Source organism: Poromitra crassiceps, assembly GCF_964638095.1.
Source record: "Poromitra crassiceps genome assembly, chromosome: 8".
NCBI classification, from domain to species: domain Eukaryota; kingdom Metazoa; phylum Chordata; class Actinopteri; order Beryciformes; family Melamphaidae; genus Poromitra; species Poromitra crassiceps.
Window position 1 is genome coordinate 40,266,303 of NC_139629.1, and position 26,579 is coordinate 40,292,881.

General features: G+C 44.5%; 1 protein-coding gene across 1 annotated transcript; it reads left to right on the forward strand.

The window, feature by feature from the left end:
- The first annotated feature begins 448 nt into the window (after positions 1-448).
- Positions 449-25,009, forward strand: lmbr1l (limb development membrane protein 1-like). The gene is made up of 17 exons (XM_083641338.1): positions 449-617; positions 10,816-10,900; positions 14,277-14,310; positions 15,803-15,942; positions 16,468-16,571; positions 16,900-17,023; positions 17,146-17,214; positions 17,316-17,380; positions 18,016-18,088; positions 19,042-19,131; positions 20,196-20,272; positions 20,377-20,454; positions 21,126-21,199; positions 21,378-21,468; positions 21,671-21,737; positions 22,300-22,461; positions 23,060-25,009. The coding sequence occupies exons 1-17, from the start codon at positions 555-557 to the stop codon at positions 23,143-23,145; spliced, it is 1,482 nt and encodes a 493-aa protein (XP_083497464.1). The 5' UTR covers positions 449-554; the 3' UTR covers positions 23,146-25,009.
- Positions 25,010-26,579: the final 1,570 nt, after the last annotated feature.

Below are 26,579 nucleotides of genomic sequence, written 5' to 3' on the forward strand. Positions count from 1 at the left end.
AATGAGTGCACTGGGCCCAGGTGCACCCAATCAGCCTAATGACCCCAACACCAGGCTCCTGTGACCCATTCGATGAGATTTTGTCTCTCAAACCCAAAACCTGTGTGTGTGTGTGTGTGTGTGTGTGTGTGTGTGTGTGTGCGTGTGTGTGTGTTTAGTACTGTAGGTAGGTAGATAGATAACAGTGAAGCTATGATCAAAATAGTCATTCATTCTCATACATTCTATATTGATTAACTTGCTGCGGACCTTCATTCTCATACATTCTATATTGATTAACTTGCTGCGGACCCCTGGGATGCCCTCAAGGACCTCTGCTAGTCCCCAGAGACCCCACCCCATTTCTTTGGCCCCACCCCCTCTCGTCGTGACCCCTCCTCTTTTGGCTTTTGTTGCCGACCGTGTAGCAGCCAGGCTAGCTCAGCTCCACACAGCGGTAGAAAGTGCAGCCAGTAATCAGCTGCGCGTCTGATGAGATGGTCTACCTTTAGTTTTAACACCTTATTTTCCCCCGTGCTTTTAAAGCCGGAGGATACTGGTTATGGTTTCGGAGAATGGAAGCAGACGACGTGTCGGTGAGAGAGCAACTTTTCCACAACCGCGTCCGAGAGACTATAGTAAGTAACGCCGCCAGGGATGAGGGCTAAAAAGGCAACGTCGGTCATACGAGGACAGGGCAGTCCGTAGGCTACTACTGCAACGTTAGCGATAATATAAACCGCCACATAATCAGTTAGCAAGCCCAGTCACTTTACGTCTGTTTTGCATGTCTTAACGGCTGTGAAACTCTTAGCAGTGACAAGTTACAGATAGATACTTGTTTCACATGCCAGCTAGCCTCGGTATTGCTGTACGTGTACGGTGTAACCTATGGCAAATTGCTACAATACAGCAAGTCTGTATCTTCCTTACTGTTATATATATATATATATACATATATATATATATATATATGTATGTATGTGTGTGTGTGTGTGTGTATGTATATATATGTATGTATATGTGTATATATGCTAATATGTGTAGCCTATATATATACTGTATATATGTGTATATATATGTGTGTATATATATATATATATATGTGTGTGTGTGTGTGTGTGTGTGTGTGTGTATGTATATATATGTGTGTGTGTATATGTACATGTATGTATATGTGTATAAATGTGTAGCCTATATATATACTGTATATATGTGTATATATATGTGTGTGTATATATATATATATATATATATATATATATATATATGGGCCATTGGCAGGCTTGTCTATTTGAATTGGTTTGTTCATTAGTATCTATCATAAATACACACACACACACACACACACACACACACACACACACACACACACACACACACACACACACACACACACACACACAGTCCCACTGATGATGGCATCAGTGATGTCATAAGAGCAAAATCAAGTCCCAGGGGCAGACACTGAAATAAGTGGGAGTCTGGCTGGTGTGACAGGTGATCCAGCATCCCTGAAGTATGCCATCAAGGAGCAGCCAGGGCGAGTGCATATGTGAGCTGCAGGGCCAGCTCGGCGAGCTGCAGGGTGGGCGATAGCGAGCCCGTGTGGTGGGCGAGGGGTTAAATAATGAAAAGCATTAGTTATGTTATATCTGATTATACCAAATTAGACTGTGTATAAGTGGATGGGCACAAGCTGAAGATATTAAAGGGACAATTCACCCCAAAATCAAAAATACATATTTTCCTCTTACCTGTTGTGCGATTTATCATCTAGAATTCTAGATCGTTTTGGAGATATCGATAGAGATGTCTGCGATCTCTCGAATACAATGAAACTGAATGGCACTCGACTTGCGTTGCTCAAAGTGCCAAAAAATGGCCGCCTCTCTTCTCCTACATTCGGCACAGGCTGTCTAAAGACTGGATTTAAACAGTTGTTTCACCGCTGAATATCATGTAACACTGCCGAACAACATCCGTAAGAGGAATATAATATCTTCAAATCTGCCATACGACATCGGAAACGGGTAAGAAACCGTTTTCTCCCCTTGGTGCCTCACATTACGCAGAGTAAAGCTGTGTGACGGAGTCCCAGGACTCCCAGAGCCGGGAGGCGATGGACGAGGGAACGAATGGGGCTAGCTTAGCTGTAACCTCACCACGCTTCCTTTTGCGTGGTGACAAGGCAGACATCTCTACGGCCGATATTAGGGATGCACCAATGTGAACATTTTGGCCGATACCGATAACCGATATTAACATGGCTGGTATGGCCGATAACCAATATTTACCGATGTCAATATGATCTGTATAAAAACACATTTCTATGATAATAACATTTTGTACATACTGAAAAACACATGTGAATTTGAACAAGTAATGCATTTATTTATTTCCAAAACATTTGGAAAAGCCCATAAATCATAGATTTATCACAATGTTTCCTTTCAATGGGAACATTTTGGCTGATACCGATAACCGATATTAACATTGTAACATCGGACCAATGCCGATATGTTAAAAAATTACTAACATCTGCCGATACCAATATGATTGCCGATATATCGTGCATCCCTAGCCGATATCTCCAAAACTCAGCCACTCGCACCAAAACCATCTAGATGGCTAAAAAGCACTACAGGTAAATGGGAAAATATGTATTGTTGATTTTGGGCTGAACTGCCTCTTTAAGCGTAGCTTAATGGTTGCCCTGAGGTGAACTGAACTTCTTCCATGGTGCAGCTGGTCATTAGGCAGTGGGATGGTCCAGACACAAAGGGACAACCCCACAGAGCGTCTCCAGCACCTGGGACCCCTCTTTATATAACCACCCCTTCTCCAAGCCTCCTTCATCTACCTGCCATGGTTTGAGTCACCACACTTCACATTCCTGTTCTACTCTACTGTGAGTAATGCGTCTAGCTCTGCTCTGCTCTGCTGCCAGTGATGCCTGTTCCTCCTTGACACAGTTTCCAGCTGAACTTCAGACTTCACTTAAAGATTAGTTTAGTTACAACAAGGCACATGGGAGTGACCTTTAACCCCTGACAAGTACAACCATATCTCATGTGCAGCGGTATGCTCTGCGCCGACATGTATCTAAGATACGGGTGCACTGTAAACGGCAATTTCCTACAATACAGCAAGTCTCTTATCTTCCTTTCCATTGCATAATATTATTCTGGGACCATTGGCAGGCTCGTCTATTCCAATTGGTTTGGTCATTGGCATGTCTGTCTATCAATAACTAATGATAATCGTTAGGTCTTATTATACCAAACTTAACTGTGTAGACTGGATGGGCACCAGCTGCAGAAGATATTAGGCTAGAAAATGAGGTGAAATCAGCGCATAATTTCATTACCATAATCGATTAATTAAAATTTTAATTCCACATAGAGAATTTGGGTCATCAACGAATGGGATATAGGAAAGAATATAAATTACGGTATACAAAGTAGGGCTGTGAATCTTCACTGGCCTCACGATTCGATTCGATTCGATTACGATTCAGAGGGCTACGATTCGATTACGATTATCGATGCATCTCGATGCATCAATTTTTTCCCCCAATACATGATTTTTTTTTCTCACTTTCTTTTTTCTCACTGTGTGGCTACTTTTAAAATAAAAGTGCATTTAGAATTGCATTGTATTATGATCCATAATTAAAATAAACAACTGCATGTACTTCCATTATATTTTTTTTTATTTTTTATTTTTTTTTATCGATTTTTGACATTTGTGAATCGATGCAGAATCGTGCACGTCCGCATCACGATGCATCTTATAATCGATTATTTTTGACACCCCTAATACAAGTATTAAAGACTTGAGGCCAGAGGTTTTCATCCACAAGCTTTGTCTGAGGGGTGGCCCACAGTCTCATACTTTGAAAAGCCCTGCCTTTGTCATTTTGACTTGGCTCCATATCTCCATTTTCTTTTTTCCATAACGTGTTTAAGTGAGAGTGTGAATTATGATCCATAATCCAAAGATATGCAAATGATCAGTAAGCAAATGAAGCATATAGATTGTAACAGGAGGCATCACAGACGGAACCAATGAAGTCTTCAGCTTAAGTCAGCTTTGCAATAGTCAAGTGCAGAGAGTCAGGTTCATTAACAGGCAGTGTAGTTGCTCATGGAAGTGGCTTTACAAGTTTACAGTGAGGAGCATGACAGTGAGGAGCATGGCAGTGAGGAGCATGACAGTGAGGAGCATTACAATGAAGTGTCCAATATCCTTGTTGTGTTTACCCTTCCATCGTTTCTTTCATCTAAGGATCTAATGCTCTTATCTTGTGCTCCCTGCTTAAGTCTTACCACGTCTTCTTCATGGTACTCGTCAAGGTGGTCAGCTGACCCTGGCCATCTCTGCTCACTAAATGGCTTTAGGTCAAGCTGATGACTGATCAGCTACTTTTGAAATTATGGCTATCTCTGGCAGTAGTATATAAGTAGATTTGTGTAGCATCTTGCTAGCAGTCCCAAAATAAAGTGCTTCACATATTAAAACAAACGGAAGAAATGAATCCCGACACTCTGGAGTGCTCAGCCTCAGCATGCAGTACCTTGTTGGTGATGACACACATGTTAAAATCAATTCTATGCTTGATGAGCTGCCAAAGCGAGGGCCCCAGGTGGAACCAGTACTGCTTAGTCAAGAGAACACGGCGTTACAGTTGTACTGACATAATGACAAAATGACAGTTATTTCCAAAATCATGAATAGACAAAACTGACTTAATTTTAAAATGTTTAATGATTTGAAGAAGCCAGACACCTTGTTAACATGTTCCTCAAAATTCACACATGGGTTGAAAATAAATGACCAGCATTTTTTTTTTTTTTTTTTTTTTGAATGATATTGGACTAGACACTAATATTCGCCTGCCATCATGTGTTTTTGAACCAAGGACAAGACGTTCAGTTTCACGTAGTTTCATGCAGGACATTTTGTGCCATCCAGTCTTTGAGTAGCAGATAATCTTCAGAAATAGCTAATCTGATAAGAAGCTTGATTAGATAAAACAAGAAGAAAACAGTTAAAATGATAAATCCTATTAACTTGGGGAAGCACACTGTAGGCCTGCCCTATACAATGAAATGGACTAGGCCAAAGAGTAAACCCCTGGATGACTTATAGTTGAGTGGCCGGTAAAAGATAATCACCATTAGATACTGGAAATGTCCTATTTGATAGATGTGTTGTAAACCAACACCAGGGCCGATCCAGAAATACCCACCTACAGCCTAAGCTTTTCAACAAGGATCCCGTGATCAATTGTATCCAAGGTCATGCTGAGGTCAGCAGCAGAGTGGATCGCTCCCCCCACAACATCACGATGCCTTCATGACCCTGAGAAAAGCAGCAGAGTGGATCGCTCCCCCCACAACATCACGATGCCTTCATGACCCTGAGAAAAGCTGGTCCAGTCCAGTGATTTATGAAACCATGATTGAAACGGATCTGAAGGATTTCCGCTGCATCCAAGACTTGACAGGAAGCACTGCCTGGCAGGACTCTGGATAGAAAGAGGAGCTTGGTCGTGCTGTGTAATTTTATGGGAACATAAAATATCTTTTTATGTTCTTTTTTTTTTGGAGAGGCTGAATGATGGCTTGGGAGGAAACTCGATCGGGCAAAGCATATGCTTGTGGTTATTCTGTTATTTGCTATTCCTTTTTCTGTCAAGGACTTTAATATGTCACTTTGGTTGATGCAATAACGCTTGGAATTTTAACGTGCACGTTTCTGCCATCTTGTGTCATATAACAACAATGCAAACATAACATAGTTGCACACACCTTTTGGATAAGGATTGCTACGCTTTGCAATATTTGCAGTTGTCTTTGGCTAAATCTGTCCTAATCTCTCCTCGTACTTGTAAACAAACTGGCCTTCACACTTTGCCTGACCACGTCCAGACTTTGGAGGGGTCGAGCCGACCCCTCCAAAGTCTGAACAGATTAACCCATTGATATCTGATGCAGCATTTGCGTGTATATCCCTCATTTGTGTGTGTATCTCTTTAAGACCGTGAACCGTCACGCGGTTCGCGGTCTTAAAGGGATACACACACAAATGCTGCATCAGGTATCAATGGGTTAAGGGTTCCATTGACATTGTGCCAGGATGTTGTGTAGTCTGTACCACCTATTGCCTCCTTCTTTATCCTTTTTATAGGGAGTCAGGTCGGCTAGACTGTGAAAAGTTTTGAACTTCACCATTTTTTTCTTCCATCAGTACAAAGGTGTTTTTAGGCTACTGGGTGCATTTTAAAATGGGTTGAGCAAACTCAACACAAAGCTGTGTCTTTGGATGCTGAACTCCTCTTAAAAAAACTCCTTTCTTCAACGGCCTGCTGAGTGCTGCCAGCAGCTCCAGACATTTGCCAATGGAACACGTGTTCCTCCCTACAAAACAGTTTGACTCAAGGGTCTTTTTTCCTTTGTTCCCTGCTTTCCGTTTGTGGGATTAACTATAGCAGGCTCTTTGCCAAATTAGACTGCAATATTGAACAATTTCACAGGCTGATCTGATTTAGTTGTTATGCACCGTGCATTGTTTGCAAGTTGCAGCCATTTCTAAATGTATTTCAAATGAGCAGTCCCGTCTACACAGTCCTAAACCAGGCTTTCAACAGGTGCTATTCTATGTTTAGTCTGGACTCTGGATGGAATAAAGTCATCTAGGGTTTGTGTCAACATGACGACACCAGAAGCCATGTCATGTCTTTCTGTGTGGAGTTTGCAGGTTCTCCCAGTGTTTGTGTGGGTTAAACTTTTCTCTCCAGTCGCTCCGGTTTCCTCCCACCATCAAAGACATGTATGTTAGGGTTAAGACTCCTGTCGGTGCCCCTGACCAAGGCAATAGCAAAAGAACTGGAGTTGGTCCCCGGGCGCTGCACTGCGGCTGCCCACTGCTCCTATAGTTCTAGGAAGGTTCCTAGTAGAGGATGTCAAATGCAGAGGATGAATTTCCCCATGGGGATAAATAAACTGTATGTTAGGAAGGTAAGACAGAACTCTGACGGCACATGTCATGAGAAACAATGTAGCCTTTCTGATTTCAGCAGTTTGAAGGAACTCATATTTGATTCCTTGTTTATGTTGATCTGAAAAGATGTTGTTTTTCTAAAAGAACACTATTGTTGCCATTCTGTTCTAAAGTGGGTCAGCTTCTTCCACCTCTTCCAACCAACCACACAGGGGTGCACGGCTGCACGCCCATCCCCCATGTCTTACTGTACCATTATGTCCCCACTGACCCATCCCCCATGTCTTACTGTACCATATGTACCCCAGTGAGCCATTGTCAAATGTTCATTGTTCATACTTTTGAATAATGGACGCATTGACATAAAAGACCATTCTCTCATGTTCATTTTGGTCTTCTACTCCTGGCATTTTTTTGTATTCCCACAATGCATTGTGCTATACTTTTTGTGAAATAAATTACACGGAAACCTGATGCTCATGACACAGATGATATTCTAATCCTAGAATTCACTCTATGTCGAGTTAGTTTGTCGGCTAGCTCTGTCAAAAGCAATGTCGCGAGTTAGTTTATGGGCTAGCTCTGTCAAAAGCTATGTCGCGAGTTAGTTTATGGGCTAGCTCTGTCAAAAGCTATGTCGCGAGTTAGTTTATGGGCTAGCTCTGTCAAAAGCAATGTTGCGAGTTAGTTTATGGGCTAGCTCTGTCAAAAGCTATGTCGCGAGTTAGTTTATGGGCTAGCTCTGTCAAAAGCTATGTCGCGAGTTAGTTTATCGGCTAGCTCTGTCAAAAGCTATGTCGCGAGTTAGTTTATGGGCTAGCTCTGTCAAAAGCTATATCGTGACTAGGGATGTTCATTTTGAAAAATCTCCATAATCGAAAATCGGGAAAATTAACGATCAATTATCGATTATCGATCATATTAATAATAATAATAATATATATATATATATATATATATATATATATATATATATATATATATATATATATATATATATATATTTTTTACAAAATGAATGCCTATGGCAGAAAATACGAAAGACGACGTGTTCTCCTCAATTAACTCTTTATTTTAATGTGTCTCCTCTCCAACACTCTGCTGTCCCCGGCGCATGCCGGTGTGAATTCCCCATGTTTAAAACAGTTTTGTTGGCACAAAGGCCCGTGCCCAGCCAGAAAACTAGAGACTATATGAAGCTCCACCTCACGTTAGTCGGCTGTGCAACGGAGTGGGGCGAGGAGGAACGAATTCCACCCAAACCTAGTCCACAAAAAAAATTAAATAAAATTAAATAATAACAATAATCGATAGAAATTCCACATGATCGATTCAATTCCTCAACGATCAATTATCGATTTTCGATAATTGATGAACATCCCTAATCGTGACTGAGATTGTTTAGGGGCTAGCTCTGTCAAAAGCTATGTCACGAGTTAGTTCATGGGTTAGCTCTGTCAAAAGCTATGTCACAAGTTCGTTTAGGGGCTAGCTCTGTCAAAAGCCCTTTTATTTTTCCCAGGCAGTCATTCTCCTTCAGTTTGCATCTTATTAAGAAACTGGTTTTACAGACAGCTTTATACTGTACATGTTGTTCAGTTCTGCCATTCTCCAGGGCTCCTCTCACACCTATCCTCTCAGTCTCACACCTATTGTGCTGTTACTGCCACCTCAGACACACTTTTACATCCTGCCAGCTTGGCTGGTCTTCCTCTGTGGTCTTGGGAGGAAATGTAAGGAGTGGACAGCACAGCACACACTCACCTTTTGGCATTGTATTCAGAGTAGGATGAGGCAGAAGATGAGATTGGTTCAGAGTAGGAAGAGACAGAAGATGAGATTGGTTCAGAGTAGGAAGAGACAGAAGATGAGATTGGTTCCTTGGCCAGCACTTTGTGTGGGTCAAGAGAGGGCAGACTTAACCACTCAATCTGGCTTACGGACGTGTTGAGTTTTAATGTTCCAGTTTGCCTCTCTGATCTTCTCCAAGTTAATAATATGCTCTGGCAAAGGAGAGTATGTTCTGCATCGCTCATCCTGTTCTTCAGTGTATTCTTATCCTCCACAAGTCCAGCATCGTGGATAGACTTAACGTCTTATTGACTTAATGTCCAAATTGAATTTGTGGACACGACAGCCAGAGAGGGCTGTTTTCTCAGCAGCTCCATATAGTTGACACATTATTGGTGAAATGGAATATGAAAGCTGGGGATTTGGTTAGAAATGTTTTACATTGCACAGTAAGTATGTTCAAATAAGTATACCATTTCTCTGGCCTAGGACTAGATGTTTCCTGACTATGCACTCTGCTGCTGTAGGCTGACTGGACTAGGAGTTTAGCTGTAGATGTATGTAAAATGTCACTAAAAGAGATGGCTCTTGCTGTTGAAATGTAGCTGGTCCCGCCGGAATTTATGACCAGCTTGAGGCTAGGCTCATGACGGACACATCGTGTGTTTGGTACCACTGTTTTTGCCTAATAGCTGTACAATAGATTGGCATTATTTCTAGGGGGTGAAATGGGTCAACAGATTGCTGATTATAGGCTTAGTCGATGTTGGAGCTCTCACACAGTTTGTCCAGCATCTCTCTGGGCACATGAAGTAGAGTCCTGCATGGGCCTCAGATCTAGGCCCAAGCCCGGCCCGGCCCGGGCCCTACCTGTTTCGGACACGAGTCCGATGTGAGCCCTACGGCTTGTCAGAATTTCGGGCCCGAGCCCGGCCCCGGCCCTCCCCCTTCTCCGCCTGAACCTTATGGGTTTGATCAATTTCGGATAGCCATAAGCCTATCAAATCAGCACTAAACAAAAAAAGTGCATTCAAATACTTTGAACACCACAATGTGTCAGTTCAATTGTTAAAAAGCAAAACAAAGCAAAAAAAACCAGCTAGCTAGTGATGTGAAAATTGGTCTCTCTAGTATGAAGGGGAGGCTGTCCATCACTGGGTTAACATTCTTCTCTGGCTCTCCCCCTAATCCATCCTAGTTTATGACTCTCACCCATTCCCCCTCTCTTTGCTGGGATAATGGCAATTGATGGTAATCTTCAGCCTCCATCTGTCTATCATGGCACCGTCAAAATGGTGGACGACGTTCTCATTTGACGACTAGATTCCCACATGCAGCACTAAGGTGTGAAGGGAAATTCAGGGAAATGTCCGATATTGACTTACAGGTAATTTTCCGGTACGCATGTGGGAAAACGGCTATAGTGATTCATAGGCTAACTTAGCCAGCAGCAACTGTTGATATCAGAACATTGACCCAAGTATTGTCTGTGTCACTGACTCACTGGCTAATACGGTATGCCACTGTTGTGTTTAAATATGATCCAAGCGGTTTACCAGTCCAACACAAAACAGGAATATGAAACAAGTCCCCGAGGAGCAAATCTGTTGTCACCAGTAACCACCTGCTGTGACCAATCACAATGTGCCCTGCTGTGTTGTCATTCTCTTTGTGTGTGTGTGGTGCCCCTCTCATATCTCTTTATCGGAACAGGGTGTTCTTCTGTGTCCTGATGTCCTCTGTATCTGTGCCACATATTCACCCCACCTCCTTCACACCTCGGGGACGGGGACATACTGCGTCACTCAGAGGACGAGCCTGCTTCAGCCTATGTGTTGTTGTTGCTATTCAACCGTGTCAGAGACACAGCGGGGGGGGACACTTTCTATAATGTGAATAACTGCTCACCCAAGTTAAAAGAAGTGCCACTAACTTTGATCCATGGTCTTGATTGAACATGGACTGTGCGCAGACAAAAAATAAATAAATACAAAAATAAAAATGTGTTTTTTTCCCCCTCTTCTGTCTCCTCTACAGATCTGTGTCCTCCTCTTTACGTGTCTCTACATGGTGTCCTACCTCGTCCTCACACACTTCAAGAAGACAGCGGAGTTTATCACTGGTGAGTGTAAAAGCCACTGTCTGCCTTCTGGATCTTCAGAGTAGACACACGACACAGTGCAGACAGACTGCTCTGTGGGAGAGAGCATTCCATCAAAAGCCCATGCCAGGAGGTGAATTCACTTCACGGTGCTGACAGACCTACTGATTACACTGCTGTTTGGGAATGTTTTCTTCCAGAGGGAGCATGAAGGCAACACTCTTCACTGCAAGCAAAGCTGGCCTATAGCTGTTCTACACAAACCCCCTTATTCTATATATACACAAACCCCCTTATTCTATTTAGAGGAAATGGTAGCCTACTGTATTTATGGTAGGTGGGGGGTGGGCGAAGGTAAAACTCGCAATAGTCTGTCTGACATAATGTACAAACCTAATTAGTTCTGTCTGACAAGCAGCATGTTGAACATAATGTACAAATCGAATTCGTTTAGTAAGCGCTATACCATAATTTATAAAATTATCTACGGTACAAGTCAAATGCTAAAGCCTATGCGTGCACATATTTCTGAGGTTTGATCAATGGGCGTTCTCTTTCCCATGTTTACATATATGTGTAAGTGTACATATGTGCCAGGGGTTACGTACAGTCTCCACCCACGCTTCAGGATGTTGGCCAGAGCACCCCGAAGGTGCAGAAGAAGAGTTATGCAACATCGTGCAGGCAGAGAGCTCTCTCTCTCTCTCTGTGGATCAGGAGGAGGAGGAGGAGGGGCGGTGCTGAAGAATGTTGACACATGTGTTTCGCCTCGGGCAGGTATGACAGTGTGCACTTTGTCATACGACGCCTGGCTGAGGCTCCTTCGCTTCGATAAAAACATCTCAGAGAGAGATTATGTCTTTGCTCACGTACAGCCAACATGGCCTTGTTTCATGGCCTCCCGTTTTTGGTCGCAGCACATTTGAGGATCGTCAGAAGTACAGTCTCTACACACACACAACCTGCTCTTTCAAAGTACAGTCTCTACACACACACACACACACACACACACACACACACACACACACACACACACACACACACACACACACAACCTGCTCTTTCAAAGTACAGTCTCCACACACACACACACACACACACACACACACACACACACACACACACAAACACACAACATGCTCTTTCAAAGTACAGTCTCTACACACACACAACCTGCTCTTGCATTAATGTAATGCAAGCATCTCTTACTGGAACTAAACAAGCCAACATACTTGGATCCATATTCGCCATAAACGTGTTTAAAGTTGTGCTATGCGGCTGTGGTGAAAGTTATGTAATGCGTCCAATAACTTGGCCCTATTGGAACCAGATGTGACACCTCCAGCTAGCCTGGCTGCTCTATATGACTCCTCCTCCAGTTAGCCTGGCTGCTCTATATGACTCCTCCTCCAGCTAGCCTGGCTGCTCTATATGACTCCTCCTCCAGCTAGCCTGGCTGCTCTATATGACTCCTCCTCCAGCTAGCCTGGCTGCTCTATATGACTCCTCCTCCAGCTAGCCTGGCTGCTCTATATGACTCCTCCTCCAGCTAGCCTGGCTGCTCTATATGACTCCTCCTCCAGCTAGCCTGGCTGCTCTATATGACTCCTCCTCCAGCTAGCCTGGCTGCTCTATATGACTCCTCCTCCAGCTAGCCTGGCTGCTCTATATGACTCCTCCAGCTAGCCTGGCTGCTCTATATGACTCCTCTGAGGCTGGAGCCTGCTGCTATACGGCTCAACAGTCACGTGACATTTTCTGCCCCAGAAGAAGAGACTTCCCCATTAATTTCCTCCATAGACATTTTGAAAAATCCTTATATAACTAGTTTCACGGCTGGAACCAAGCCAACCCGTGACCTACTGAATCATGAGTGACCATAAAACATTCGGTTTGGCGCAAAAACAAAAAAATAACGGGGCAGGTGGGGGGGGATAAAAATTTCGATTCCCCCACTGCTTGTTCTTTTTTGTTTGACTGAGTGGAAACGCTGCCAAATTCGCAAAAATCTCCAAATTTCGCAAACAAGTTTTCACGCTTGAGGGAGGCGGAAAAGTCGGGTGTATCGATAAAAGGAAAATGTGAAACGTGCGGTGGAAACAGTTTAAGCGATATTCCGTTGTCTCTCCATTCAAAAACCACGCAGTTTGCCTTGATCACTGCAGAACATGACATGCTGTGTAGCCTCCACACAATAGGGCTACACACGGTAAATAATGGTAAATACGCAGCACAATACCCGCCGTGGTAAACAGAAGACTGGGTTGTTAACTTTAAGGCGACTCCCTTATATAGAATTGAATTAAATTGTATTCGCTTACTATCTGCTCAGTGGATTATAACATTATGCTTGCCGAGTCGCACCTGGTAATCCAGAAATGGTGTTATGGTACCTTTGTCTACTTGTAGATCATCAAGAAACTTTAACTGAATAACGTTAGATGTGTTTAATAGAGCTGTATATCGGGTCTAGCAGCTGATCAGCATCTCAGACAGCCTCAAACACCAGGTGATTGACAGCTTTATCATTCGCATAATATAGCAGCGGATGGGAACGCGCATTATTTCGCATTTTCTCTTGCCGACTTTCTGAAAATCAGATTAAAAGTTGCGATACCTTTTGGATGGAAAGCCAGCTTGTGCAGCCTGCTATAGAGGACTTCACTGTGTTGTTTGTGAAACGCCGACAGGCAGCAGAACAGTTGAGCCTTGCAGCTATACAACATGACAATTGTGCAACACAGAAGAACTACAGAACTGGTTTCTGTTCCTTCCCTTGGGCTTATTTATCAAGCAACGATACACTAACATTAGCATGGGAAGAAGTCTCATTAAGCATACGTGCGTTTATCACGTCTGGCATGTTGCCTGTTTATTAAACACGTTTTCTCTCCTGTAATTTATGATCATTCAGTGACACTTGTTTCTTTGCTGATCCTCCCTACCTACTGTGTGAAGTATGCCTGAGTATTGCTTGAACAAAGTGTTCTGAATATGTACTCCCCTCTCTCCCCCCCTACTGTGAGGCCAGCAGACCTAAGATATGCTGGGCTCATTCGTTGGACTGCTTCCCGCACGCACACACACACACACACACACACACACACACACACACACACACACACACACACACACACACAGAGCCCACACACACACAGCCCACCACTACCATTCCCTCAGACCCTGGCTGAGGCAAAACAGGAATGAACCTATATCTACGTTCCTACATTTTCAGCTCTGATGTGATTACAGTCAGAATGTTTTCAAGCTTTCCAAGGTTTTAAAGTTGGCTTTGTGTCCTCTGTTAGAACAGACGAGACTTAGCATAATTGTAAAACGGCAAAGATGAATTAATCAATAAGTCCTGTCTCATATCTCACTTGTTTTCCTCTTTCAGATGACGTTGAAGATGCCACGGTCAACAAAATTGTGTAAGTGAAAAAGCTCTAATAATGATTAACGAACGATTCTTCTTCTTAACAAACAAACAAACAAAACAGCAAACTCTACTTACTTTTATGCTGAACTTAAAACAACGTTCAGCATAAAGCTACTTATTCCTTTTCAAAAGTCTTAGCTGATGTGTTGCACGGTGGTTTTCACTACTGTTGACAAAATGTACTATTGTAAGTTGCTTTGGATAAAAGCGTCTGCTAAATGACGTAATGTGAAGTGAGCCAACAGCAATCTGTTCTCTCTCACCCACTTTGATTGTGTCAGTGTGAGCTGCTACCTGTGTCAATATGACAAGTGGCCTGTGGCATTTGGCTGTAGTTTTATAGTCCTATCCTGTGTGTGTGTGTGTGTGTGTCTGCGCGCGAGTGTGTGTGTGTGTGTGTGTGTGTGTGTGTGTCTGCGTGCGCGCAAGTGTTTGTGTGTGTGTGTGTGTGTGTTTGTGTGTGTGTGTTTGTGTGTTTGTGTGTGTGTGTGTGTGTGTGTGTCTCTGCGCGCGCGCGTGTGCGTGTGTGTGTGTGTGTCTGTGTGCGCGTGTGTGTGGGGGTGAGAGGTTTGGTGGTGGGTGTAGCATGCTGGTTCCTCTCTGCCCTTTGTACCTACACGTTGGCACTGTACTACTTTATCCCCAGCCAGCCACCCTCACAGGCCTCTTACCTAGGCAGTGCTGTAAGCTAAGCTAGAGGCTAAACACGTCCACGGTGTGCCCTCTTACCTAGGCAGTGCTGTAAGCTAAGCTAAAGGCTAAACACGTCCACTGTGCTCTTACCTAGGCATTGCTGTAAGCTAAGCTAGAGGCTAAACACGTCCACGGTGTGCCCTCTTACCTAGGCAGTGCTCTAAGCTAAAGGCTAAACACGTCCACTGTGCTCTTACCTAGGCATTGCTGTAAGCTAAGCTAGAGGCTAAACACGTCCACGGTGTGCCCTCTTACCTAGGCATTGCTGTAAGCTAAGCTAGAGGCTAAACACGTCCACGGCGTGCCCTCTTACCTAGGCAGTGCTGTAAGCTAAGCTACAGGCTAAACACGTCCACGGCGTGCCCTCTTACCTAGGCAGTGCTCTAAGCTACAGGCTAAACACGTCCACGGCGTGCCCTCTTACCTAGGCAGTGCTCTAAGCTACAGGCTAAACACGTCCACGGCGTGCCCTCTTACCTAGGCAGTGCTCTAAGCTACAGGCTAAACACGTCCACGGCGTGCCCTCTTACCTAGGCAGTGCTGTAAGCTAAGCTACGTAGAGGCTAAACACGTCCACGGTGTGCCCTCTTACCTAGGCATTGCTGTAAGCTAAGCTAGAGGCTAAACACATCCACGGAGTGCCCTCTTACCTAGGCAGTGCTCTAAGCTACAGGCTAAACACATCCATGGAGTGCCCTCTTACCTAGGCAGTGCTGTAAGCTAAGCTAAGCTAGAGACTAAACACGTCCACGGCATCAGGCAGATAAACCCACCTCTCTCCCCTCTCGCAGGCTGTGGCTGTGCACGTTCACCCTCTCTGTCGCAGTGTGTGCTGTGCTGCTCCTCCCCATCTCCATTCTGTCCAACGAGGTGCTGCTCACCTTCCCACAGAGTTACTACATGAAGTGGCTCAACGGATCTCTCATACATGGTATATCTTATTGTTTATTATAACACTGAAGTGACAGTTGATACCCATAGAAAGAGAACATTGTTGTTTGAATAATCAGAGGCAATGAGGAACATTGGCAATAGGCACCAAATCAATAGTGCTCCTGTACAAAGGGATCATTATTATTGATTGGTTATGCTGTGACTTTACTGTGTTCTTTGTTTGGTGTGTGGATTATTTGTCTTAGTTTAACTGCCTTTCTGCTGCCGTTTAATCTAAAGCAAGTGTCCCAAGCTTGTTTTTCTGGCCTGTAGTTAACGCTCCATATGAGAAACATTCTGTTAGTGAACGGTCAGGTTTTCCCTTCTTGTTTTGTTACTCTTGTCCATTCCTACTCAGCATAGATGTTACTAGGTAGCCTAACATGAGTTTCATACTCCACTGCTTAGCTGGACTATGCCTCCCAGTGGCCGAGAGTGGTACTGAACTAACTCTTCACTGCAACTGGGACGAATACTTGGGATGAAAACTAATGTTTGGAAAATGTCTCTTCGTCCCTGTCAGGCCTGTGGAACCTAGTCTTTCTCTTCTCCAATCTGTCCTTGGTCTTCCTCATGCCCTTTGCCTACTTCTTCACTGAGTCCGAGGGATTTGCAGGGTCCAAAAAGGTACTGGGTTTTACATCGAAAAGTTATGAAAAATTATAAAAGGGAGAAAATTCTACTCTAGAACTCTGCCGGAGGAAAACATTGGTTGCTACATTTTCTTTCACGGAGTTAAACTATTATTATAATCCTTGATTTTAAAGTGAAAAACAAACGTATATGCTTGGGTATATTTGGTGGGCCATGTAGAACATTTTGGAATTCCATCAGTGAAAAGGTGTGAGATCCCTATGATAATGATAATATTATATTATGCTATTGATATTACTACGGTAGTTGTCTGCCTCTGTCATTGTCCCTTTTGCTGACTGAACATGTGCTTTGTGCTCAGGGGGTGATGGCCCGGGTGTACGAGGCCATTGTGCTGCTGTTGCTGCTGGCTCTGCTCGTGCTGGGCATCGTGTGGGTGGCATCAGCCATCCTCCACGACAACATGGCCAGAGCGAGCCTCTATGGTGAGTCACCTGCAATACCAAAAAAAGACCCGTCAGTGAGGATATTCTTCTAGGTTTCCAAGTTTTCTAGGTTTGTATGGGCTTATTAACTGCTTATTATTACCCTCTCCTCTGATCTCCAGATCTATGGGAGTACTACCTTCCCTACCTGTACTCTGGGATCTCTCTCTTTGGAGTGCTGCTTCTTCTGTGTAAGTACTTTAACCTCAACCTCAATTAACCTCAAGTAGTTGAGAGAAGCTTAAAGCACTACAACACTGCTATATCACCATGTGTGTGTTGTGTTCTTCAGTGTGCACCCCCTTTGGACTGTCCCGAATGTTCAGTGTCACTGGCAGCCTATTGGTGAAACCACGGGTGAGTGTCAAACATGTTACATCAACTTTTATCATGTGGCAATAAAATCTAGATCTCACGGACTACGTTGACATGGGCATGCACTATTAACTTTAATCATCTAAATAAGAAAATATTTCAATTAAGGTGTTTGAATTTGAGTTGCTTATGAAATATTCCATTCATATTCCTGTTTACATGCTACACAGAGCACAGTCCGATTAATGACTGAAAACGCACGCCCACATCCACATGACATCCCTGTGGCATCCTCCTAGCCACGGACAATGGTGCCAACGCTGTTACCAGGACCAGGAAGTGGCGTTATATTAAAATACAAATCTTTATTATTCAAAAAGTATAATTTTGTTCAGTAAGAACAGCTTTAACATCACTGCAAGAGCATGCATCATCAAGCTGTAAGCAGTTTGACTGCCGTGCGCGCTGCGAAATGCTGCGAAACTCCGATAGGACGTCATAGTGCGAATAAGGTGTTTACATGTCTACAACGCACTTCAATAGTGTGACTTAAGATCAGAATACTCAGAAAATGCTGTTTACATGGCACTGTCTTTTTCACAGTATTGTCTTAATCAGGATAATATCAGAATATTGCAGCCCATGTAAACGTTGCTGTTGGTTGATTCCCCCCTCAGCTGTTGGAAAATGTCGAAGAGACTCTGAGCTGCACCACGTTTGAGGAGGCCTCGCTCTCCAGGAAACTGAACTGTGAGTGGGCCGCTATCATGGCCACCTGTCATTCTCTTATGACTCACTTTAAAGCCAGCTGCTGTTGTTCTGTCTTAACTGTGTTGTCTGCTTGAAGGTGGCAGTACATCTTGTTGTTCTGTCTTAACTGTGTGTTGTCTGCTTGAAGGTGGCAGTACGTCTTGTTGTTCTGTCTTAACTGTGTGTTGTCTGCTTGAAGGTGGCAGTACAGCTTGTTGTTCTGTCTTAACTGTGTGTTGTCTGCTTGAAGGTGGCAGTACGTCTTGTTGTTCTGTCTTAACTGTGTTGTCTGCTTGAAGGTGGCAGTACAGCTTGTTGTTCTGTCTTAACTGTGTTGTCTGCTTGAAGGTGGCAGTACGTCTTGATGTTCTGTCTTAACTGTGTGTTGTCTGCTTGAAGGTGGCAGTACATCTTGTTGTTCTGTCTTAACTGTGTTGTCTGCTTGAAGGTGGCAGTACATCTTGCTGTTCTGTCTTAACTGTGTTGTCTGCTTGAAGGTGGCAGTACGTCTTGATGTTCTGTCTTAACTGTGTGTTGTCTGCTTGAAGGTGGCAGTACGTCTTGATGTTCTGTCTTAACTGTGTTGTCTGCTTGAAGGTGGCAGTACGTCTTGTTGTTCTGTCTTAACTGTGTTGTCTGCTTGAAGGTGGCAGTACGTCTTGATGTTCTGTCTTAACTGTGTTGTCTGCTTGAAGGTGGCAGTACGTCTTGATGTTCTGTCTTAACTGTGTGTTGTCTGCTTGAAGGTGGCAGCAGTACATCTTGATGTTCTGTCTTAACTGTGTGTTGTCTGCTTGAAGGTGGCAGTACATCTTGCTGTTCTGTCTTAACTGTGTGTTGTCTGCTTGAAGGTGGCAGTACGTCTTGATGTTCTGTCTTAACTGTGTGTTGTCTGCTTGAAGGTGGCAGTACGTCTTGATGTTCTGTCTTAACTGTGTGTTGTCTGCTTGAAGGTGGCAGCAGTACATCTTGCTGGGTCCAGCTGAATGTGGACACGATGAAAAGGGAGTACCAAACAGTCCAGAGCCAGCGCGTCGCCCTGGGTAAGAGCGGCTGGGTTTCCTCTCACAGTCATTTCATCTATTTATTGATACGGTGTTACAGGGACAGTGCACATCGATAAACATTTCTGTAAATGTGCCAGTTTAGCCATCTTGTCTCATTTTCAACTGCAGTCCCTGGTCAGGTGTGACGACAGTTACAAACACAGACACATAAAATACATTCAAACAGGGACGGTGATACTTTACATATAGTAGGACACACTTCCTAAGAACACGTAAAATACTTTAAAACGACGACAATACATAAAACAAAACACGCTTCAGGTTGAGTAAGTTAGAGTATGGTCACACACTTGATTGTCTTTTAGCCATGATTTTAAATTCATTTTAAATGAACGATATGTGTGTGAGCTGCTCTCACTGTCTGTCTCTTGCCACAGACCTAGTGTGTCTCGTATCAGTTGTTTTCTGCTTTATAAAAGCACTAAGCGGGGAGGAGACAAGCGTTTGTAAATTTGATCAGATTGTCCCGACTCAGAACATTTTGATTTCTTAGGCAGTGGCAATAGAGACAGTCCGCATGTCTGGGAACGCCGATACAGGCTCTAGGAACGCCCACAATAGACGCTGGGTTAGCTGGCTCAGCCTTGCTGGGGGCGGGGTCAGGGTGGGGTAAATTCCCCCCATTCTATCCATTCAGCAAAGTTAGAATTTAGCTGATAGCCCAGCCCAGGCAGACACGATCGGGGATTTAACCACGGCAGTAAACGCACATCTGAGCAGACGTCTTGTGTTCTGCTCTAGAATCCCCAAACCTGTAGTTTAGAGCCGCAGCACCGTCTTTTGGTGAGTCAGCCCATGAGATATATCGGCGGTTTTTACCCCACTCGTGCGCCAGCCGTTTTAACATTTTGTGGGCGTTCCCATACATGCCGACTGTCTCTATAGTGATAGGCGTGTGGCTTCCTGTCCTTCAAGAGCCTGGTGGTTTACTGATTGTACAGGTTGTTGTACAGGAGGCCTGTGCCCAGCTAGTCATGACAGACTGTGACAAATGTGACTGTTACAATGTATGGCTCTTTTCTTTTGGCTCTCCCCTACAGAGATGCGTAGGAAAGCGTCCCCATGGCAACGCAACCTGGGCTACCCACTGGCCATGCTTCTGCTCCTGGGTCTGACGGTACAACTGGGCTTCTGTCATTACCACAGTCTCTTCTGACTCATCTCAATTCAACAGCTATGTGTGTTCCTCGTCTAACCAGGACATTATCCCTGTCTCCCCAGGTGATGTGTGTCCTGATGGTCTGTTTCAACGTGCTGGAGTTGCTCTTTGATGAGACGGCTATGCCTAGAGGAATGGAGGTGAGGGGAACGCTGATCTGTCAGCAAACGGACAGAATTTTTAACAGATATAGATTTTTGTTTGTTGGGTCTGTGTTTTGCACCCTCAACGTAAATACAGTCAGGAGAGAACATGGGTTTGCTCATAGCGGTGCTACTTCATAGAAAAAACAAGGGAGCAGAATATATAGTATAGATTCTAGTCATCCCAACTCATCCCAGGCTTTCTCGCTTTTATCTTTATTTTTGTAATCCTTTGAGTCATACAGTGGGATGGTGTACACTACGTTGTCTCAGCATTCGTAATAAAAACAAAACAAACGTAGGAGCGCGTCTAATGGACCCTTTTCACGGGGGCCATTTTGTGTCGAAAAGGCAGAATAAACACAGGTGCGAGCAAAACACTCATCAGGGTTTCCAAATTCCAATCGTGGAACTTTGAAACCCTCATTAGTGTTTTGCTTGCGCCTGTGTTTACCCTGCCTTTTCGACAAAAAATGGCCCCCGTGAGAAGGGTCTATTGGCTAAACGGATGATGAATCCATCCGTCAAAGATGTCTGTCGGACGCATCGTCAGCCGTGTCCCCATTGAAAACAAATGGAAATGAACGTATGTGGACGGACACAGTGGCTCCGTGTGGCTCCGTCTCTTTAGTCAGCTGGTTGTTGGATGATTTGTGTTGGTGTTTCAGGACCCTCGCCTGGGGAAGACCTCCTTCTCCATGTTCGGCTCGCTGGGAGCTGCAGTGCAAGTAGTCCTAATCCTGTATCCTTTTACCACATACAGACTTGCTTGATACTGTGTGCGCGCGTGCGTGTGTGTCTGTGTGTGCGCGCGCGCGTGTGTGTGTGTGTGTGTGTGTGTAATGCCGTTCTGGATGTACTCATCTGACTGAATGAGTGTATGGCTCTTAATTCCAGTGTTGTCCTTAATTGAATGGCAGCTATCTGATGGTGTCTTCAGTGGTGGGTTTCTACAGCTCCCCTCTCTTCACTGGCCTGCTGCCTTGTGCCCAGGACACCAACCTCACACAGGTATGTCACAGCTAGCCTCCATCTCCTCACGCAGGTATCTGACAGCTAGCCTCCATCTCCTCGCAAGTTTCGCAATCTCAAGATCAATATATAGTAAATGTGAATTAAATGTGTGTCGCTGATGTGACAAAAGTGTCAATAAAAGAGTGTTAAAAAAAAAAAAGCCTGGTTAAAGTAAGCTGTCACTTTGTGTTCCTCTCAGATCATTGGAAATTGCGTTTCACTGCTGGTTCTGAGCTCAGCACTGCCAGTCTTCTCACGCACACTTGGTAAGGACATGGAAAATATGACTTAACGCATTATTCATCACAAAAAGACCACATGTAATGTCAGCTGGTGCTGAATGTGCAGTTTGATTATTATATACATGTAGTTTTAATAATGCCCACAAGAGGGCATGTCATTTATGCAGTTAAGGTAACTTGGATAGTTTGCCTACAGAGAGTTTAGAGTACTTTTGTGACATTTCAACAACTTATTAGTTGACATTCAATTCAACAGTTCAACTGTTGACAGATTATCTATAGACTCAGAGTATTATGTGACAATTCATGAACATATCTACATATACACTAGTTGCAGGTGTGTGTGGTGGAACGTGCAGCAAAGAGAATCTGTTAACTAATAAGCTGTTAAAACAACATCTCCAGACAAAGTGAAAACAGTAAACTGAATTGTTGAAAATAAAAAAAGCTGTTGAAATGTTACAAAAACTCTGTATAGTCTTTGTAGGCAGACTATAATCCAAATAGTGTTACTGCAGTTAATGTTCTGCAGGTGAGGCCTGCTCGAGTGGAACAGATTTCCATTCCTCCTCTTGTGTTTTCTTAGGGATCACGCGCTTTGATCTCCTGGGAGACTTTGGTCGGTACAACTGGCTGGGGAACTTCTACATCGTCTTCTCGTACAACATGCTGTTTGCCGGGCTCACCTCCGCCTCGCTCATCAAGACGTTCACCTGGGCGGTGCAGAGAGAGCTGATCCGTGCCTTTGGTCAGTCTTTAGCTCTTTCACTCTGCTCTCTTACACAGTGCGGCGAACGTGTGTTTGTGTTTGTTTTGCCGGTGGGAGATTGTGCTCTGCTGCAAATCGGATAGCTTATGTCACGAAGCGGTCCCACCTTTTGGCCGTCGTTTCCCCTCTATGGGCTGGTCTCTCTTCCTCAGATAGAAAGGGTACAATTCTTTCAGGAAAGTGTAAAGGGACAAGGAGGAGAGTAGGGTCCCCTTGGGGACCTTCAGGGCCCCACCGCCCTAGTCCTAGTCCCCTCGCAACACACACACACCCTCCGCCCAACACAAACAACGGCTCGGAGCATGGACGCGCCACCCACCCACACACACACGCACGCACGCACGCACACACGCACACACTCCCCTTCCGCACAGCACAGATAGCATCTCTGCTCCACCGCAGCACTCCTGCTCTTTTCCCTTGCCTCCCTACTGGCTTTTGTTCTGTGATTGATTCGACTTTCATTTCAACACAAATCACTCTTTCTCTCTTAGCTTAGCAAGTCTTCTGCTCCGCCTTGCTTGTTGTTGTTTTCTTGTGAGTAATGTTGTTGTTATTGTTGTCGTTTTCTCGGCAGGTCTCCACAGACTGCCCCTGACTATGTCCCGCTCCACCATCCCGTTCAAACTCCTCCTGGCCAGCGGTCTGTCTAAGATCCAGTGACTTCTTCCTCTTCCTCAGCGCGGCCTTCACTACCCTTAAGGAACCTGAGACCTCCTCAGACGTGGACCCCAATTTGGATCAAAGGCATTTTCCAGTTCAGTGCTCTCTGTGCCAATCGGTGTGTGGGGGTCACCCTGGGTGATAGCCAATCGGTGCGGGTCACTCCCGAGCGAAGAGGTTGGATTGGAGGAGTCGTGTGTGCACGTTATCCAATGGGAGCTCTGCTCGATGGCCAGGGCAAGTGGAAGCCTGGTTCTATGACTATAAGGAGAAGTATAACTACGATGAGCTTCCCGCGTCATGGTAATGACTGGAACAGGGGAGAAAAAGGGAGTCATGGCCATGTTGGGAGTCCTGCCATAGAGCAGGCGCCCCACAAAACCTGCTGCCTTACGAATAACTGATCCGTCACATAGCCTTTGCTCTGTGGACACATGTGAAAGTCAGCGGAGTTATTTTGAAACATTACGCTGTAGCCGTGACATCATTTCCTCTTCCTGCTCTAGGTTTGAGCAAGTGCTCTTTTCTCCGGGAGCTTCCCCCACGCTTTCCCTTCTCGTACGTCGCGTCTCACCGCACCACTATTTTAAGATTGGGAATCGTACTTCCACGTGTGTTTTGTCGGTCTGGTCTGCACTGGTGTTATGTTAGTTAATGAGAGGAAGTTCTCTACGGGAGCACAGGGTACCTTGTCTGTCCATAATTTGGTCCACAGATGACGCAGGGAATACGAGGAAGTGAATCGTCTTGAGTTTGGAGCTCTCGCGCGCCCAGAACTCAGTGTATTCATAGAATAAAGAGCATTAACTGTCGTGATTTCTCATTGAGCCAGGCTTTTATTTTGGTAGTTGACAGCGGGCTTACTGCGTGTGGGGACCTCTATAGATGGTCTTCACGGAATTGTGTTGCTAGGGAACAGTTTGCACCTTAGCTTATTTCCTGTCGGCTATTGTATTAGTAGCAAACGCTGCAACAGGAAGTAAGCTAGGGGCTAATTTAGAATGTTTATGTTGTCAAGTTAAAACCGTCTATAATTTAGAATATCACCTGAGAAAAAAGAGCTTGACATTGTCTTACGCAGGTTTCCTAATGCCAAGTGACTCTTTTGCCTTAGACCAATCAAACTGTGAATTATGTTTTTAAGGATTTGCGGGAGGAAAGTGCAATATTTTTTCTTAAAAGCCCACCTTTTAACTTTGCCAAAAGTAATTGCTTATTCCATGCAATGCACACAGGAAAATGTGTTTTTCCTCTCATCTCAGTTCTCTCTTGTTTCAGTTGGAAGCTGTTTTGTGGACATGAGGCGAATGCTTAGGATCATTTCATATTTATTTCTAAAGGAACATGCAATCCATTCCATTGTCTTTTCTTTCTGTATTGATACGATACATTGTCAAATGTTCTCCGCTGTATCTCATGATTCTCAATGTATTTGGTGATCCTGTGTCACCGTTTGTCTTTGCTGTATCAGCAGGTTATTAGCCCGTTAGCTTGACCAGCAGGGGACAGTGTCTCCCAAACCCCATGTCGGCCTCTCGTGTGTGAGGTTTTACCCTGGTCATTCATTACATGGAGCACTCTGACGAGGTTTACTCATTTCACTTTTAGTCTGGGAATTTCTTTTTGGTTTTGGGAGCACAAAGTTGAAAGAGTTTCTGTTTTTGTCATTTAAGCGCATTTTGGGATCCAACCATCTTTGTTTTACACATTAACCATGGGATTAACTAACAGGTGTTCAAAAATGTGATAGGGGAATACAGTTGACACACAAAGGAAGATCTTTAGAGTTGTTCTCAAAGATGACAGTGTGATTTCTTTTTAAAGGTTTATTTTTAAAATGCTCTGATATTTCAGATTTTGAATTTTCAGCCATATTATTGTTTTATGCTCAAAAAAGCAATAAAAATGTCTGTTTTTCTATTCAAGTTCCCTGGGTTCTTTTGGATTCACATCAGTGACTTTTACACTAAACCGTGTCTTCAAAGCTGGTACATGTTAGTTACATTATATGGTTGTAACTATAATTGGACTTTGTGTGTGTGTGTGTGTGTGTGAGAGAGAGAGAGAGACACTGGTGAGCGCATGTGTGTGTGTGTGCGTGCGTCTGTCCTCGGTGTCCCTCCACCCTTTTCTTGCACTTCTTTAATCAGCAGAAGAAGAAAAGCCATATTGTGGCCTGTCTGTCAGCAGTGGCCGGCCGCGACGCCACTACAGCCGCGGCCCACGCTTCCCCACTCGGATGCCACCGCTAGATAAAACAAATCAGAAGAAGAAGCGGCGCTCGCTCGCTCGCATTCACTCCTTCACGTCCCCCACCGCCATCCACCCACCCACCCACCTCCTCCTCTCTTCCATCTGTTTTCCTTGCCTATTGTTCATTTCCTCCCCTCGTTTTTCTGAAGTCAGTTCAAGAAAGCTCTGAGCTCTGATTGATTTCTCCCTCCTGATTTTTGTTTGCGTTTCTTGTTTTCTTTTGTTGGATGTTTTAATGAAGCTTATTTGCTTTGGGCTTTGTTTTGCATTGCTTTTCCTCTGCCAGCAGGAAATGGAGGGAAATGTCGCCGTAACATTACTCGCACATCTGGAGACTCGTTACGCAGTGAGATGTGAGACATGAGGCAGACGTGAGGAGGTGTGTGGGGGAGAGATTAGACCAGACATTCCCTGTGTGTCTTGAAAGAAAGGCTGCTTCATTTGTAAAGGGCATCTCTGCCACTGGTTGTATTGTCAGGCCGGGGAGATGATGCCATCCATTGCATATATTGCATGATGGTTTGAACAAACCACGTAGACACAAGGGGGGCGTCTGGGTAGTGGAGAGGTAAAAGCACTCGTCTACCACAAGGAGGCCATGGGTTCAATTCCCGGTCGCGGTACTTGCGGCTTGGTCAGACGCTCCTACGGACCCAGTCGGCCGTGTCTGCGGGTGGGAAGTCGGATTATGGGTTTTGTGTCCTGGTCGCTGCAGTTGGTGCCTCTTCTGGTCGGTCGGGCCGCCTGTTTGTGGGGGAGGGGAACCGGGGGGTATAGCGTGAGATCCTCCCACATGCTGCTCCGTCCTGCCAGTGAAACTCCTCGCTGTAAGGTGAAAAGCGACTGGCACATGTATCGGAGGAAGCATGACGTTCTAGTCTACAACTCTCCACAGATCAGCACAGGGAGTGGAGCAATCACCAGGACAGCAGGGGGAATTGGCCAAGTACAATTGGGGAGACAATAATAACTAATAATAATAATAATAATAATGTAGACACAAGGCATTTGGATGCTCTTCTACATGTCCATGACACGCAGTCAGAGGAAATGACCAAAAGAGTAATGCTATTTTCAGTCATTATGCCTTACTTAACGCGGTAAGGCAGCTTGAGATGCATCATCTAGAACAATGCATTTTAATTAAAGCATGAATGGTGTTCAGTGACAAAAAGTGATTC

What these genes read in the sequence shown, in the direction of transcription:
- lmbr1l (XM_083641338.1), top strand. Translation starts at nt 555, where the DNA reads ATGGAAGCAGACGACGTGTCGGTGAGAGAGCAACTTTTCCACAACCGC. An exon ending in AGTCTTCTCACGCACACTTG is followed by an intron (nt 21,738 to 22,299) that starts GTAAGGACATGG and finishes GTGTTTTCTTAG; the next exon opens with GGATCACGCGCTTTGATCTC. An exon ending in AGAGCTGATCCGTGCCTTTG is followed by an intron (nt 22,462 to 23,059) that starts GTCAGTCTTTAG and finishes TTTTCTCGGCAG; the next exon opens with GTCTCCACAGACTGCCCCTG.